Source organism: Blennius ocellaris (assembly GCF_963422515.1).
Source record: "Blennius ocellaris genome assembly, chromosome: 2".
NCBI classification, from domain to species: domain Eukaryota; kingdom Metazoa; phylum Chordata; class Actinopteri; order Blenniiformes; family Blenniidae; genus Blennius; species Blennius ocellaris.
In genome coordinates, this window is record NC_137651.1 from 729,943 (window position 1) to 746,078 (window position 16,136).

The 16,136-nt window shown below is 43.5% G+C and overlaps 1 protein-coding gene across 2 annotated transcripts in view; it reads left to right on the top strand.

The window, feature by feature from the left end:
* The window catches only part of tpst1 (tyrosylprotein sulfotransferase 1), a 123,723-nt gene that overhangs the window by 79,754 nt on the left and 27,833 nt on the right, over positions 1-16,136 (top strand). For both annotated transcript variants that reach the window (XM_080512038.1, XM_080512039.1), the window contains exon 3: positions 14,432-14,630. In XM_080512038.1, coding sequence (XP_080368164.1) covers positions 14,432-14,630 — 199 coding nt within the window. The remainder of the gene's footprint in view (positions 1-14,431; positions 14,631-16,136) is intronic.

Sequence of the window (16,136 nt, forward strand, 5' to 3'; positions counted from 1 at the left end):
CCCTGATTATGTTTAGAACTGCAAATGATCTTTCTGCTGCTGAGTCTTGTGTTGTGGTTTGTTTTTTTGTCATTGAAATAGGCCATCACTTCTCAAAATAACTTGAAGCCTAATGCTGTGTCTCGACCAAGGGTCGGCAACTTCCAACACTTAAAGAGCCATTTGGACCCGTTTCCCACTGAGCACGACACACTGGGAGCCCCCTGCCCACACACACACACACACACTCTCACACACACACACACACACACACACACACACACCCCGCACTAATCCTAACCACAAAACGCCACTTCATAGAGAATAGCTTTGAGTGACGGACCGTTTGCCTTATGGGTATGTTTCTGAGTTCATGTGTTTTTTTTATATCTGATAGTTTGGCGTTTATTGTCTCCAATAAACGGCTTCAACCAGCCTTTAAATTCTGTGTTTGATTCTAACTCCTTTCTGTATTTTTGAGAGTACAGTTTTGACTGAGACATGATTGGCTGGCTTATGTCACACTCTGGCAAGGTGAGTCAGTGACTGAGACTGTGCCTGACTGAGTCAAATTCAGTGATTTATTGGATCTGTAGTGTGATTGAAAATACATTTATATGTACTTGCCGCTCAGTAAACCAGCGGCAGCCTTGTTCATTCGCAGTGTGGATGCAGTGTGGTGAGGGTCTCCTCTGGTCTGACTGCAGCTGGGACTGCTGCAGGAGGGAGGAGGGAGGCTCCTGTCAGACTGACCTCAGGTCTGTGAATGCTTCAGGATGGAGGAGGGGCTCACAGCAGTACCCACTGCTCGTTGATGACAGCGACTGCAGAACCATACGTACTTTCACATCAAAGTCGCCAAACACAATAGAAAGTCTCCAATAACACCAGAAAAAGTAGATTTGTCACTCGTCGCTTTCACAAAAGAAGTCACCAACAGGACCTGAAAAGTCGCCAAATTTAGCAAGAAAGTCGCCAAGTTAGCAACAGTGCAGCTCTGGCTGCAGAGATGTGTGTCTGTAGGGAGGGGTGGGTGCTGTGTGTGACTGGCCAATCACAGGGTGTGAAGACAGTTAGTTACCAAATGAGGATTTTCTTCAGCACGAGCACGGATATTGACGAGTTTTACACGTATCATGCTCGTACTCGTCAAAAATGCTTTATCTGTACCAGATACTCGTCTTAAACGAGTATCTGGCTCATCCCTAGTATTGAGGATAAAAGGGTATACGAAATAATTAGTGCTTGTTAATCGAGTTCTTGGAATAACATTATGAGCACTTATTGTTTGGCATGACCAGGTTAATGATAGACAACCCTGTTTTCCACATTATTTTGGGAAACTGCAGTGAATTCAAAAATAGGAAATTAACATACACATTTCATATAAGGAAACGAAGCAGAGATGCTCAACTGTGTTCAAATAGGAATGAGGCAGAGGAGCATGCGCAGTGAGTGATTCCAGTGTGACGTAATCGAGTGCAGTTCAACATGGCGCCATAAAACAAACTTTTCTGACTACTGAGAACAAAGAAACGAAGGGTAAATTAAGCTAAATTATAACGCTGGAAGAGGACACAATAGGACCTTCAAGCATACTTGGACGAGTGCTACGACTGTCTCATCATGTCCAAAACTCCGCAGACCTCATCTTCGAAGAGGAGCCGCGCTGAAAGCTCTCCAACAGCGGCTTCTTCACCATCCAAACAGTTCGAGGACATCCTGGACAGCATCAACACCAAGCTGTCCAGCTTTGATGCCCGTCTCGCCCTGGTGGAGGTGCTCCATCGTGAGTTTCAAGCTCTTTGGGACTCGCTGGAATTCAGCCAACAACAGGTAGCAGACCTCACAGCAGAGAAACGGGCTGAGAAGCCAGGTGGAACTTCTTCACCAGGGACTGAGCGGACTGACTCAGGAGAACAAGAAGATGAAGGAGTCGATCCTGGACCTCCAAAGCAGGAGTATGCGGGACAAGCTCGTCTTTGCGGGACTTCCAGAACGCGAGGAGGAAAACGCGGAAACATCGCTGCGAGGATTCATCCAGGAGCACCTGAAGCTTCCCGAGGACACCGTGAACAAGATCACCTTCGCCCGAGTCCACCGCCTGGGAGGGAGACGACAGGACAATCAGCGCCCGCGGCCCATCGTCGCCAAGTTTGAACATTTCAAACAGAAAGAACTGGTGAAGAGCCGCGGCCGGGAACTACGAGGGTCTCACCTGTTAACTCTATTTTTCAGCACACACCAAATACTCCACTAAAACCAGGGAACATCAAATACCTCGGCATTAATATCTCAGCCAAACTGTCAGACTTGGTGCACTTAAACTACACCCCCCTCATTAAAACAATAGAAGAGGACCTCACTCGGTGGAGGACACTTCCTATATCACTTATGGGGAGAGTAGCAACAATTAAAATGATGGTCCTGCCTAAAATTAACTACATCTTTTCAATGATCCCAACAAAACCACCAAAAACATGGTTTAATAAATTGGATTCCCATATCTCAAAATTCTTACAGAAAAATAAACCAGAACGCCAAGGACCAAGGTGGCTTAGAACTTCCAAACTTTTATAATTATTATCTTGCCAATAAATTACTTTATGTTATAAAATGGATTAATCAGAAACCCTTAGATGAAGGCTGGCTGGACATTGAAAAAACCTTCTGTGAAGATCTCCACATCAGAGACCTTCCTTTCTTCAGTCCTGTCATCAAAAAACACAACTGCTTTAAAAGCGTCAATATACAGGTACTTCTCAAAAAATTAGCATATTGTGATAAAGTTCATTATTTTCCATAATGTAATGATAAAAATTAGACTTTCATATATTTTAGATTCATTACACACAACTGAAGTAGTTCAAGCCTTTTATTGATTTAATATAGATGATTTTGGCAAAAAAATAAAGAAAAACCAAAAATCCCCATCTCAAAAAATGAGCATATCATGAAAAGGTACTCTAAATGAGATATGAACCTCATCATCTGGAGCACCACACCCACCCTTGAATCAACGAATTAACTCTAAACACCTGCAAAAGATTCCTGAGGCTTTTAAAACCTCCCAGCTGTTTCATTACTCAAAACCGCAATCATGGGTAAGACTGCCGACCTGACTGCTGTCCAGAAGGCCATCATTGACACCCTCAAGCAAGAGGGGAAGACACAAAAAGACATTTCTGAGCGAATAGGCTGTTCCCAGAGTGCTGTATCAAGGCACCTCAGTGGGAAGTCTGTGGGAAGAGAAAAGTGCACAACCAGTAGAGGTGACCGGACCCTGAGGAAGATTGTGGAGAAGGACCGATTCCAGACCTTGGGGGACCTGCGGAAACAGTGGACTGAGTCTGGAGTGGAAACATCCAGAGCCACCGTGCACAGGCGTGTGCAGGAAATGGGCTACAGGTGCCGCATTCCCCAGGTCAAGACACTTTTGAACAAGAAACAGCGGCAGAAGCGCCTGACCTGGGCTACAGAGAAGCAGCACTGGACTGTTGCTCGGTGGGCCAAAGTACTTTTTTCTGATGAAAGCAAATTTTGCATGTCATTGGGAAATAAAGGTTCCAGAGTCTGGAGGAAGACTGGGGAGAAGTCCAGTGTCAAGTACCCACAGTCAGTGATGGTCTGGGGGGCCATGTCAGCTGCTGGTGTTGGTCCACTTGGTTTTATCAAGGGCAGGGTCAATGCAGCTAGCTATCAGGAGATTCTGGAGCACTTCATGCTTCCATCTGCTGAAAAGCTTTATGGAGATGAAGATTTCCTTTTTCAGCATGACCTGGCACCTGCTCACAGTGCCACAACCACTGGCCAATGGTTTACTGACCATGGTATTACTGTGCTGGATTGGCCCGCCAACTCTCCTGACCTGAACCCCATTGAGAATATGTGGGATATTGTGAAGAGGAAGTTGAGAGACACCAGACCCAACACTGTGAAGGAGCTTAAGGCCGCTATCAAAGCATCCTGGGCCTCCAGAACACCTGAGCAGTGCCACCGGCTGATTGGCTCCATGCCACGCCGCAGTGAAGCAGTCATTTCTGCAAAAGGATTCCCCACCAAGTATTGAATGCACAACTGAACAGAATTATTTGAAGGTGGACTTTTTTTTGTATTAAAAACACTTTTCTTTTATTGGTCAGATGAAATATGCTAATTTTTTGAGATGGGGATTTTTGGTTTTTCTTTACTTTTTTGCCAAAATCATCTATATTAAATCAATAAAAGGCTTGAACTACTTCAGTTGTGTGTAATGAATCTAAAAAATATGAAAGTCTAATTTTTATCACTACATTATGGAAAATAATGAACTTTATCACAATATGCTAATTTTTTGAGAAGTACCTGTAAACACATCTCTGACAGCTTGGTGGGAATTTCTTAAAATGAATGGATCGTCACTCATTCCCTGTAAACTCACACCATCTGGAACAATCTTGATATCCTGCCAGCACCAAAACCACTTTCTAAAATCCTTTCAATCCTGTCATGTTCAAATACCACAATATCTCTTCCCACCTCCAAATGTGAAGAAGATCTCAACATTAAACCTCTGAGGCCGGCGGACGCACAGTTGCGTCCTAATCACATGACTGTTTTAAAAGGCAGTAGCGTCACAGCACAGCGTCATCTGGTCCAGTGTTTCAATCCGTGTCCAAAGTGCAGATTTAAAACTACAAGATCGTTTTTAAATTATGGAGATATGAGGAAAACTGTGTCCGTGTTTTTCCGTGACATTAAGGTGCATGAAGACCGGTCAGGAGTGCTTCTAAAACGAAGTGAAAGGAGCGGAGTAGCAAAAAAAAATGTGCCAGTATGCCCATGTCCAATCACAAGTTTCCATAGTGGGAGGTGTCATTTTGTTTAGTTCACCCGTGAAAAAGTAAACAGAGAGACGGAGACAGCGAGAGTGAGTTGAGATTTATATCAGGGAAAAAGTGATTATTATCATGATTTGACCATGTAGTGAGTGTGTAGTGAGTGTGTAGTGAGTGTGTAGTGAGTGTGTAGTGAGTGTGTAGTGAGTGTGTAGTGAGTGTGTAGTGAGTGTGTAGTGAGTGTGTAGTGAGTGTGTAGTGAGTGTGTAGTGAGTGTGTAGTGGGTGTGTAGTGAGTGTGTAGTGAGTGTGTAGTTAGTGTGTAGTTAGTGTGTAGTGAGTGTGTAGTTAGTGTGTAGTGAGTGTGTAGTGAGAGTGTAGTGAGTGTGTAGTGTGTGTGTAGTGAGTGTGTAGTGAGTGTGTAGTGAGTGTGTAGTGAGTGTGTAGTGAGTGTGTAGTGAGTGTGTAGTGAGTGTGTAGTGAGTGTGTAGTGAGTGTGTAGTGAGTGTGTAGTGAGTGTGTAGTGAGTGTGTAGTGAGTGTGTAGTGAGTGTGTAGTGAGTGTGTAGTGAGTGTGTAGTTAGTGTGTAGTGAGTGTGTAGTTAGTGTGTAGTGAGTGTGTAGTTAGTGTGTAGTTAGTGTGTAGTGAGTGTGTAGTTAGTGTGTAGTGAGTGTGTAGTGAGAGTGTAGTGAGTGTGTAGTGTGTGTGTAGTGAGTGTGTAGTGAGTGTGTAGTGAGTGTGTAGTGAGTGTGTAGTGAGAGTGTAGTGAGTGTGTAGTGAGTGTGTAGTGAGTGTGTAGTGAGTGTGTAGTTAGTGTGTAGTGAGTGTGTAGTGAGAGTGTAGTGAGTGTGTAGTGTGTGTGTAGTGAGTGTGTAGTGAGTGTGTAGTGAGTGTGTAGTGAGTGTGTAGTGAGTGTGTAGTGAGAGTGTAGTGAGTGTGTAGTGAGTGTGTAGTGAGTGTGTAGTGAGTGTGTAGTGTGTGTGTAGTGAGTGTGTAGTGAGTGTGTAGTGAGAGTGTAGTGAGTGTGTAGTGAGTGTGTAGTGAGTGTGTAGTGAGTGTGTAGTGTGTGTGTAGTGAGTGTGTAGTGAGTGTGTAGTGAGTGTGTAGTGAGTGTGTAGTGTGTGTGTAGTGAGTGTGTAGTGAGTGTGTAGTGAGTGTGTAGTGAGAGTGTAGTGAGTGTGTAGTGAGTGTGTAGTGAGTGTGTAGTGAGTGTGTAGTGAGTGTGTAGTTAGTGTGTAGTGAGTGTGTAGTGAGTGTGTAGTGAGTGTGTAGTGTGTGTGTAGTGTGTGTGTAGTGAGTGTGTAGTGAGTGTGTAGTGAGTGTGTAGTGAGTGTGTAGTGAGTGTGTAGTGAGTGTGTAGTGAGTGTGTAGTGGGTGTGTAGTGGGTGTGTAGTGGGTGTGTAGTGGGTGTGTAGTGGGTGTGTAGTGAGTGTGTAGTGAGTGTGTAGTGAGTGTGTAGTGAGTGTGTAGTGAGTGTGTAGTGGGTGTGTAGTGGGTGTGTAGTGGGTGTGTAGTGGGTGTGTAGTGGGTGTGTAGTGAGTGTGTAGTGAGTGTGTAGTGGGTGTGTAGTGGGTGTGTAGTGGGTGTGTAGTGGGTGTGTAGTGGGTGTGTAGTGAGTGTGTAGTGAGTGTGTAGTGAGTGTGTAGTGAGTGTGTAGTGAGTGTGTAGTGAGTGTGTAGTGAGTGTGTTGTGAGTGTGTAGTGAGTGTGTAGTGAGTGTGTAGTGAGTGTGTAGTGAGTGTGTTGTGAGTGTGTAGTGAGTGTGTAGTGAGTGTGTTGTGAGTGTGTTGTGAGTGTGTAGTGAGTGTGTAGTGAGTGTGTAGTGAGTGTGTAGTGAGTGTGTAGTGAGTGTGTAGTGAGTGTGTTGTGAGTGTGTAGTGAGTGTGTAGTGAGTGTGTTGTGAGTGTGTAGTGAGTGTGTGTAGTGAGTGTGTAGTGAGTGTGTAGTGAGTGTGTAGTGAGTGTGTTGTGAGTGTGTAGTGAGTGTGTAGTGAGTGTGTAGTGAGTGTGTAGTGAGTGTGTAGTGAGTGTGTTGTGAGTGTGTAGTGAGTGTGTAGTGAGTGTGTTGTGAGTGTGTAGTGAGTGTGTAGTGAGTGTGTAGTGAGTGTGTAGTGAGTGTGTTGTGAGTGTGTTGTGAGTGTGTAGTGAGTGTGTAGTGAGTGTGTAGTGAGTGTGTTGTGAGTGTGTAGTGAGTGTGTAGTGAGTGTGTTGTGAGTGTGTAGTGAGTGTGTAGTGAGTGTGTAGTGAGTGTGTTGTGAGTGTGTTGTGAGTGTGTAGTGAGTGTGTAGTGAGTGTGTAGTGAGTGTGTTGTGAGTGTGTAGTGAGTGTGTTGTGAGTGTGTAGTGAGTGTGTAGTGAGTGTGTTGTGAGTGTGTAGTGAGTGTGTAGTGAGTGTGTAGTGAGTGTGTTGTGAGTGTGTTGTGAGTGTGTGTAGTGAGTGTGTAGTGAGTGTGTAGTGAGTGTGTAGTGAGTGTGTAGTGAGTGTGTAGTGAGTGTGTTGTGAGTGTGTAGTGAGTGTGTAGTGAGTGTGTAGTGAGTGTGTAGTGAGTGTGTAGTGAGTGTGTTGTGAGTGTGTAGTGAGTGTGTAGTGAGTGTGTTGTGAGTGTGTAGTGAGTGTGTAGTGAGTGTGTAGTGAGTGTGTAGTGAGTGTGTTGTGAGTGTGTTGTGAGTGTGTAGTGAGTGTGTAGTGAGTGTGTAGTGAGTGTGTTGTGAGTGTGTAGTGAGTGTGTAGTGAGTGTGTTGTGAGTGTGTAGTGAGTGTGTAGTGAGTGTGTAGTGAGTGTGTTGTGAGTGTGTTGTGAGTGTGTAGTGAGTGTGTAGTGAGTGTGTAGTGAGTGTGTTGTGAGTGTGTAGTGAGTGTGTTGTGAGTGTGTAGTGAGTGTGTAGTGAGTGTGTTGTGAGTGTGTAGTGAGTGTGTAGTGAGTGTGTAGTGAGTGTGTTGTGAGTGTGTTGTGAGTGTGTGTAGTGAGTGTGTAGTGAGTGTGTAGTGAGTGTGTAGTGAGTGAGATTAGAGTCTTTTTTAGTTTCAAGTGAACTCTTTTTTTTTTTTTTCTATCAAAACAATGACGCCTTATGAACGTCAATCAGGCGCTCCGACTTTTTTTTTTTTTTTTGAAGGAGCAGAGCATCGAGTCTGACACTGAGTTTGAGAGTGATTCTGATGACAATATTGAACACCTCAGCTTGTTTTTGTTAGAGAGGAGACAGGTGTCCCCCAGACCAGGACAGCTGTCCCCCCCCCTGTCCCCATCATTCCAGCTCCACCACAACAGCCAAAGGCTAAAATGTAAACATTGCCTGCAGGGACACAAGAAAAGGAAAAACACTTCATGGAAATGCCATGTGTGATGTGTCCCTCTGTGTTGTGTTGGACACAATCTGTTTTTTTGAGTGGCACAAATCATTTGTCTTCTCCTGACATTATATGTGTGACCTTTTGTAAATAGTTTTATAAAAACGCCTGAGGCAGTGCTTCTATTTCACTGTAAATATCTGTATAGAATTGTTTTTTCAGTCCTGTTTTGATACATTTTAGTTAATTATAGTTTAGATTTACTTTACAAGTAAACAAAATGATTCGTTGAGCATGTCTAGGAATTTTGTTATCAATAAATCTATGTTTATCCCAACCGAATTTGTAGTTGTATGGTGGTTTTAGATCCACTGTGTTAATAAAGTATGCCAAACCGAAACCAATACTTCAGAGCTGCATTTATGAGGTTGTCCTGAACAAAATGACAACAAAAAGGCAAGGTTTATGGATTTTATATTTGAGATATAAAGGAAAAATCCATTGTAGTGAAAAACGGCACAAAATGCTTCAGGCCCGGGAGGGTTAACACAGAACCAACGCTTTGGTCACTAATCTGTACAAACATATTCAAAATGAGCAAAAACACCAATATACAGCTCAGACAATACAAGGTCCTTCACTAGTTCATTACAGGACAAAGATGTTCAAGATGCTCTCACTTCCTCTAACATATGTTCAAACTGCACAGCTGATCTCCTTGATACCTGTCTACACTGTGATCTACCTGATACCTGTCTACACTATGATCTCCCTGATACCTGTCTACACTGTGATCTCCCTGATACCTGTCTACACTGTGATCTCCCTGATACCTGTCTACACTGTGATCTCCCTGATACCTGTCTACACTGTGATCTCCCTGATACCTATCTACACTATGATCTCCCTGATACCTGTCTACACTGTGATCTCCCTGATACCTGTCTACACTGTGATCTCCCTGATACCTGTCTACACTGTGATCTCCCTGATACCTATCTACACTATGATCTCCCTGATACCTGTCTACACTGTGATCTCCCTGATACCTGTCTACACTATGATCTCCCTGATACCTGTCTACACTGTGATCTCCCTGATACCTATCTACACATGGCTGGGGCGTCGTGGCTTGGGTATTTGGTGGCCCTGCAGTCTAGGGGGGGTGCTGGCATCCATCCTGGGGAATGGCGGCCTGGCCTTGGGGGCATGGAGTGGGGTCTGCTCTGGGTTGAGGGTGGTTCTGCTGGGGTGGGGGTGCTCTGCATCGGGCACCGGCCAGGCTGTCTGGCCGGGGCGGGCGGGTGATGGGCTTCGGGGCCTTGGGGGCTGGGTGCCCTCCCCTTTCTGGTGGGGGTGCCCGCTGCGGCCCTGGGGGTGGATCCTCCCTCCCCCCGCTGAGGCAGGGTTGGCCCCTGCTGCTGTGCTACTCATGGGTGCAGTTGGTTGTTTTTGTAATGAAAGCATACATGCATGTGCAGAGGCTCATGGGATGTAAATATTAACAATGAGACAGTCATGTGGACAGATGACCAAATCTCAACTATAAAATTACCAGGTTTCAGGAGATTATGGACTGGAATTCATGACATTATATAGGCCATCATTGTCATTAATGTCAATCCACTAAACTATTTATTACAGCCATAGTGCACATGCACAGTAGCAACGTTTCTAAAAGTAATGATGCAAACTAACAAGTACCATTACTTCCTGGATGTGGAACTTGAGTATCAGTGACATCTATCAAAAATGTATCACAAAGAGGGAAACAACCCCACTATAAGTCTACCTGGTGTATAACAACATTTATTATCCAGGTCCAGAAGTACATTTGCTCCTCAACCTTTAACCCATGATTAGCCTTTTTTGTTTCTTTCATCACAGTAGGTTTCTCACACAGTGTGAGCTTTTTTTTATGCCCTCTTTCTGTTTTCTGATGCACATTTGATCATTTTTACTTGGTAATAACAAAAGTGTTTTAGTGGTACTGCATCATCATACAATAAAAAAAAAAGTGCAACCTATAATACTGAAGCTACGGTACATCACTTTTTGCTTGTATTATGTGGCGACTGTCTTCCCGAGGGTCTACTGCTCTGGATACTTCTGATTCAATCCCGTGAATGTTGGTCTCAGGCACGAATGTTTGCTGCCACTCCACCATGTGGCTCTAGTTTAGTACTAATGAGATGTTATTGATTGGCCAATGGTGCCTGTCAGGACCACCAACAAAGAAGTGACTCATTTGTGAACTGTGACAAATTGGATTATTTCTGTGTGCATGCTTACGTACGTGTATGTGTGAAGTGATACTAAATACTGAGCTATATTCACCACGCTGAGTCTTTATTCTTTTATGTACCACGTCAACACGCAGCAGCCTCCTGGGTCTTGATGGAGTTATCTAAAGTGATTCCCCACCCATTTGTTGCAGAGAGGATATTTGGATCGTGGCCCACCTCTCAGAAACCTTCTCCACCATCCTCCTGAGAAGACAAAACCAGCTCAGTCTATTAATCATGCAGGAGGCTATACCCGTACAGTGTAAAGATTCAATTGCAAAGTAAATGGATTAGAGGAAAGTGAATTGCCATATTGAAGTATAGAGCCAGACAGGAAACATAGGGATGGCAGCTAGGTTGCAGATGCTTAACAGATGTGTGCAGGGGAACAGAGAGACCTGAAAGAGCTTTTAATGTAACAACGATCAGCGTAAAAAATACATAATTTTTGGGTTGCTCTGCACCTCAAGAACCTTTTATACAAGTAGGAATAAGCTCTTGGTCATTGGGGGTGGCCTGTGCAGGATCGAAAGTCAGTCATGCTCATTGACTCTGTGGTATTTGTGTTTCTGTGTGATACACTGCAACTTCACTGACCTTTGTAATCTGCAGAGATTTAAAGTCAGAGTGGACCTGATTTCAACTTCCAAAACTCAAGTGAATTTTATTGTAATTTTACAGATTCATTAACGCAGGTGTAATATTGAATGTAAACCCCCTAGAAAATGGACCCAGGATCCAAATTCTGCAGCAGAATATGGATCCTGGGTCCATTTTCATTATGACACAGATTCTGTACCCCTTTGGACTTGTGTATACTCTATATGTACTCTCGCATATAGACAATGTGCCACCTCTATCTGCACCATCAGGCAATGTTCTTGAAAGGTGCAAGCAATTTGAACCTGTTGCCACTCTTTAATAGTTTATGTATAATAAAATTGTAATTCACTACCTATTGTATTTTGTTGTATATGTACATATTTATTTATGTGGTCAAAACGTATTAACATTTCAGTGCAATTTTAGGGGGTGTCCATATTCTCTAAGAGGGGCTCCATTATCCGTGGCAGAAATTGGACCCTGTGGTTGATATTGTATGTCCATTTACACTGGCAATTAGGGCTGCAACTAATGATTATTCCAATAATCGATTAATCGGATGATTATTTTTGCGATTAATTGATGAATCGGTTAAAAAAACATTTCAAATTGTAGGACCAGTTGATATTGAATGAATCAAACACCAAATGTGTTATAGTTATTTAAAAGAACATAACTGAACCAATACAAAGGTGTATACATATATATACACCTGAATATAAGATGTATAACCCTAACCCGAAGATAATTATTAAATAAGATAGGGGACCACATGCAGTCCAGTTTCATCCTGACCGGACCAGACTGGTAAAATATTGCTATAATAACCTTTGAATTTACACTTCAAAGTTTTTCTTTGTTGTGGTCACAGTGTATGGAATGATATTTATTTATTTATTTATTTATTTATTTATATATTAATCGATCAAAACAGTACTGAAAATTATTACAATTTCAACATGAAGTCAATTTTAATCATAAGCTCTTTGCTTGGTGGGATCAGATTAGTGCCTCTTGTTTGGTTTTGGCCTATAGACCTGCTGTTAAGGGAAAGTGAACTAATGGAGAGGAGCTTCACAGAGCAGCACTGCGCTGTCTGGAGGCGCCCATAGTTCATGTCTCAAGACTAAGCGACTGCGCATGCGCCAGAGCTTGTGCAAAGTAAGCCTCCATCTCCCCGTCGGAACAATCAATTGAAAAGCAAAGAAAGATGGACACACAGCTCAAAACCCCAGAAGTGAAACATAAAGTACTTTAGGAAAGGTGGAGAATGCCGTGCACCAGAAGTGGAGGGCTTTTCAGGGTGGGTCTTGTTTTTTGTTTGTTTGTTTGCGTTGTTTTGTGTTGTTTTTGTGTTTTGTTTGTTTTCTCTCTCTTTTTCATTGTTTGTTCTGAAACTGATTTTTTTTTTATTTTTAGACAATAAAAAGAGAAATAAAAAAAAACCTCAAAGACTGTAATGTGATGTCTCTTTAGGGGGAATGTGTGTTTAATCAATTATTTTTATTACGCGAAGATTAAATGTGTGGGTTTTCAGATTCATTTTGATATTGAATGTATTGTTGATCAAATTATTTTTTAAATCTGATCTTATGAAACTACCATTTTTAGCATTCATCTATACATGCCACTCTCTGTGGAATCCAAGCAGACATGCTGTCATCCTCACATCATGTACAGTTTCTTCTGCAGTTGGCTACACACAATGGGAATGCAGCCTCCACTCACTCAGTGACATTGATCCAGTCAGTTACTTGCAGCTCTTCTGATTATGTGAATGTGTTTGAGCTGATGTCTGTCAGACATGCCCTCGTCAGCCGCCGAGAGGTCCGATGCTAATGGGACTCCACTCTCTGTCAATTATAGGAATCTATCACGATGCTTTGTTATCAACTTAAAGAGAGTGGTCATGTGCATGCTGGCAGATCTGACATCTCTCTGCTTCTTCCAGAAAACAACAGCTGCAATTCCCTCCCTGGATGAATATTTAATTTCAGATAATGAATAATTAATATGGCTATGAGGTAACAGTGCAGTGATGATGAGGACAAATGTATCTGTCTTAAACAGAGGAAACACAGGCCTCAGTTGAATGAAGACGCAGGCCTGAATTTCTGCATATTTATCAATGTCTTCCCATTTGTTTGATTCATTCACTGTCTGCAGGTCATCTGCCTCAAGTATCATTGACTCTGCAAAGTTTTGACATTGTCAGTGTGATTTTCATCAAACAAACATCTCCTGTATTGTCTGTGACCACTGTTGGGAGAGACAGGCACGTCAGTGATGCTACCTCATATAAACGATGATGCATGCAGCCTGGAGGTCGACCCGACAGAGCCAAAGATCATTTATTCAACACGTTTAATAGGGACCTGCTGAGAAATGGTGTTCAAGAAGCCATCTTTAAAAAGGTTTTATGATCCAATTACAGCCAATTGAATGCTCTCAGTGAAGAGAAGTTCGAGATGGCAGGTCGGGCCATGTGGGGACCAGCTGAGCTAACAACGCTCACACTCACTGACCAGGAAAAGTACCCAATGAAATGTGGTCGTCAGTGTTCAGCACGTTTACTGTTTGAGGACTTGTTTACCTGGCAAGGTTTCACATTCACATGTCTCTATGGAGAGAGAGCCCAAGCATTTCCAGAAAGTGTCATTTTTGCCTGTCTATATGTGACTGTTTTTCGAAAAGTTTTACTTTGGGAGCCATTTTCAAAAAGTTGTATTTTCTGCTCTGTTGTTGTGTAAATGTATCTTCAAAAGGCAACAGATGTTTTGCGTTTTCCTTTGAAAGTTCCTTTGAGTTATTTGTACAAGACTTAAGCGAATGTGTGTGTGAAAGTGAGTACAGAGCAAGAAAACCCTCAGTGAGGAGCTTCACAATGACCTGCCATGAATAAATGGACAATTTGGGCGACACAAACACTGAGAACAACAAAAAGAAAAAAAAGAAAATTCTTGCTTGCTTTTCAAATGGATCTATAATTATTAGTTCTCAATCTTCTTCTTCACAACATCCTGAACATTGTAAAGTGAGGTGACCCCCCCCCCCACACACACACACACACACACGCACCCTGTAGAATTACAAAAAAGAAAAGTCAATTACTCCAATGAAGACACATTCAATGTAACTCTATCGCTTCACTTTTGAGTCATTGATCTGTCTCTTTACACTGATGTGCCACCATTTTTTAATCTTACTGCTTACAATTTGAATGTAACTTGAACTTAGTAGGTTTGTAACATGCTTGAACTAAATACTGACTTACAGGGTTTTGAGACATGAACAAAATATACACCTACAAATCAGTAGTATTTCACAACTGCCCCCATGAGTATTTGGCACCCCCCTATAGGGGTGGGTCCCACTGGTCTAAGAGACCTTTCTCATCAGTGCCAGAAGTTGGGTTATACCTGATGTCACAACTAAAACCCTCTCATCTGTGTCCTGTTAGGGTGGAGAGGTCCACAGATCAGGTCATCAAACCAGTCAACGTGGAGGCCTTGTCCAAGTGGGTCGGAAAGATTCCAGCTGACGTGGTGAGGGACATGTCTGTCATCGCACCCATGCTCTCCAGGTTGGGCTACGACCCACACGCCAACCCCCCCAACTACGGTCACCCTGACCCCAACGTGCTGGACAACACTAGGCGGGTGAGTACAGAGCAAGTACATTTATCATTCTTCTACTCCGGTTTTAGGCAGACTTTGAACATTCAGTGATTGACTTTAATGGAAGTTACAGATGTGTGAAGGAATGCTGTAGACAAACAAGGTTTGTGCTCGCTCTGTGGCTGAGCAGCATCCATAAACTGGATAGGCTGAGCCTGAAAAGACAGCGTACTATGTAATAATAAGGGCCCGTTCACTGAGGGTCCAGCAGTAGTTACAGTTTCCTGGAGCAAAAACTGGCTTTTCAAGTATGGAATGTTACCCAAATGGAAAAGATGGAGCTGGAGTCTGTATTTAAGACTTTGGCTACTTTGTCAAGTCAGTGTGAATCACCACCATGCTCCTTGTAAGCTGTTGAAGGCAACTCTGGAAAAAATCCAAGGTCTGCTCGTCTTTGATTTGGTGAAATGCATTATATTGGAGTTCGGATCCAGCTGTGGCACAGTTGGACATCAACCAGACGGATGAAGGAATGAAGCAAAGTGTCACCTTTATGCAGCTTAGTGTGAACAATTCAGTTGTTAATTTACCAATGAGCAGCTCAGAGCAATGGATTGTTTTGGGGTTTTTTTTTGGGGGGGGTTCTGGAATAAACCAGGCACTGCCAGCTGGCATTAAAGAGGCCTCAAGACCCACTTTTAGAGATTAGATTTCTCACTTGGATTTGAATTGTCTCTGAGCTTCTCAAGATAAAGAGAATTAGCATCTGGCAGGATTGTCTGTGCATTAATTTAGCCTCCATCATCTCTCCAACGATCCAGAAGCCCACCCACAGAGGCCTGGAGTCTGTTCCAAACACCACACAACAGAAGACAGGGGACACACACACACACACACGGGGAGGGGCAAGAAGTTTGTTTTATTTGTATATCTTCAGGGCTGCAGGAACTGAGCTTTCAAGGGCTGAGTGTTACAGCTGAGAGCCGGTGCGTGGAGTTTCTGAAACCCAAAAGCAGAGCAGGTGCAATTAGCAATACTTTATTTCTATTGCAAGACCTGGGAGACGAGGGAACGGAGACTCTGGGAGGCAGAGTGCGCAGGCGAGGAGACTACAGCAGGGAGGCACGCTGCACCAAGAGGAGGTGTGCTGAGGACACCCGGAGTGAGGAGCCGAGAGCGCAGCAGGGAGGCGGGGGGGCGGAGGACGCTTGAAGCAGGGGGTTGTGGAGCGCATGAGAGGAGCTGGTGACTCGGAACAGAGACTCAATCTTCTGGCCCGCCTCACTTAGGCTTAAGGGCTGAAGAGGAGGAGCAATCAATTAGTCAATTACCTGCAGGAGTGTCAGTGAGGAGGATCCAGTGCTGGAGGAGGTGTGGTTCCTCACACTGAGTGCTGTTAACGTCTCCACATGTTTAACTGGGTGAAACAAGAATTAGAACTTGGGTAGATTACAGGAAGTGATCACAAGTGCTATGAAGATGAATTCACATGCACAGTGTGAAGTTTCTATCTGTGTGAGGTCATCAGTGGTGCACTTTGAACTGATC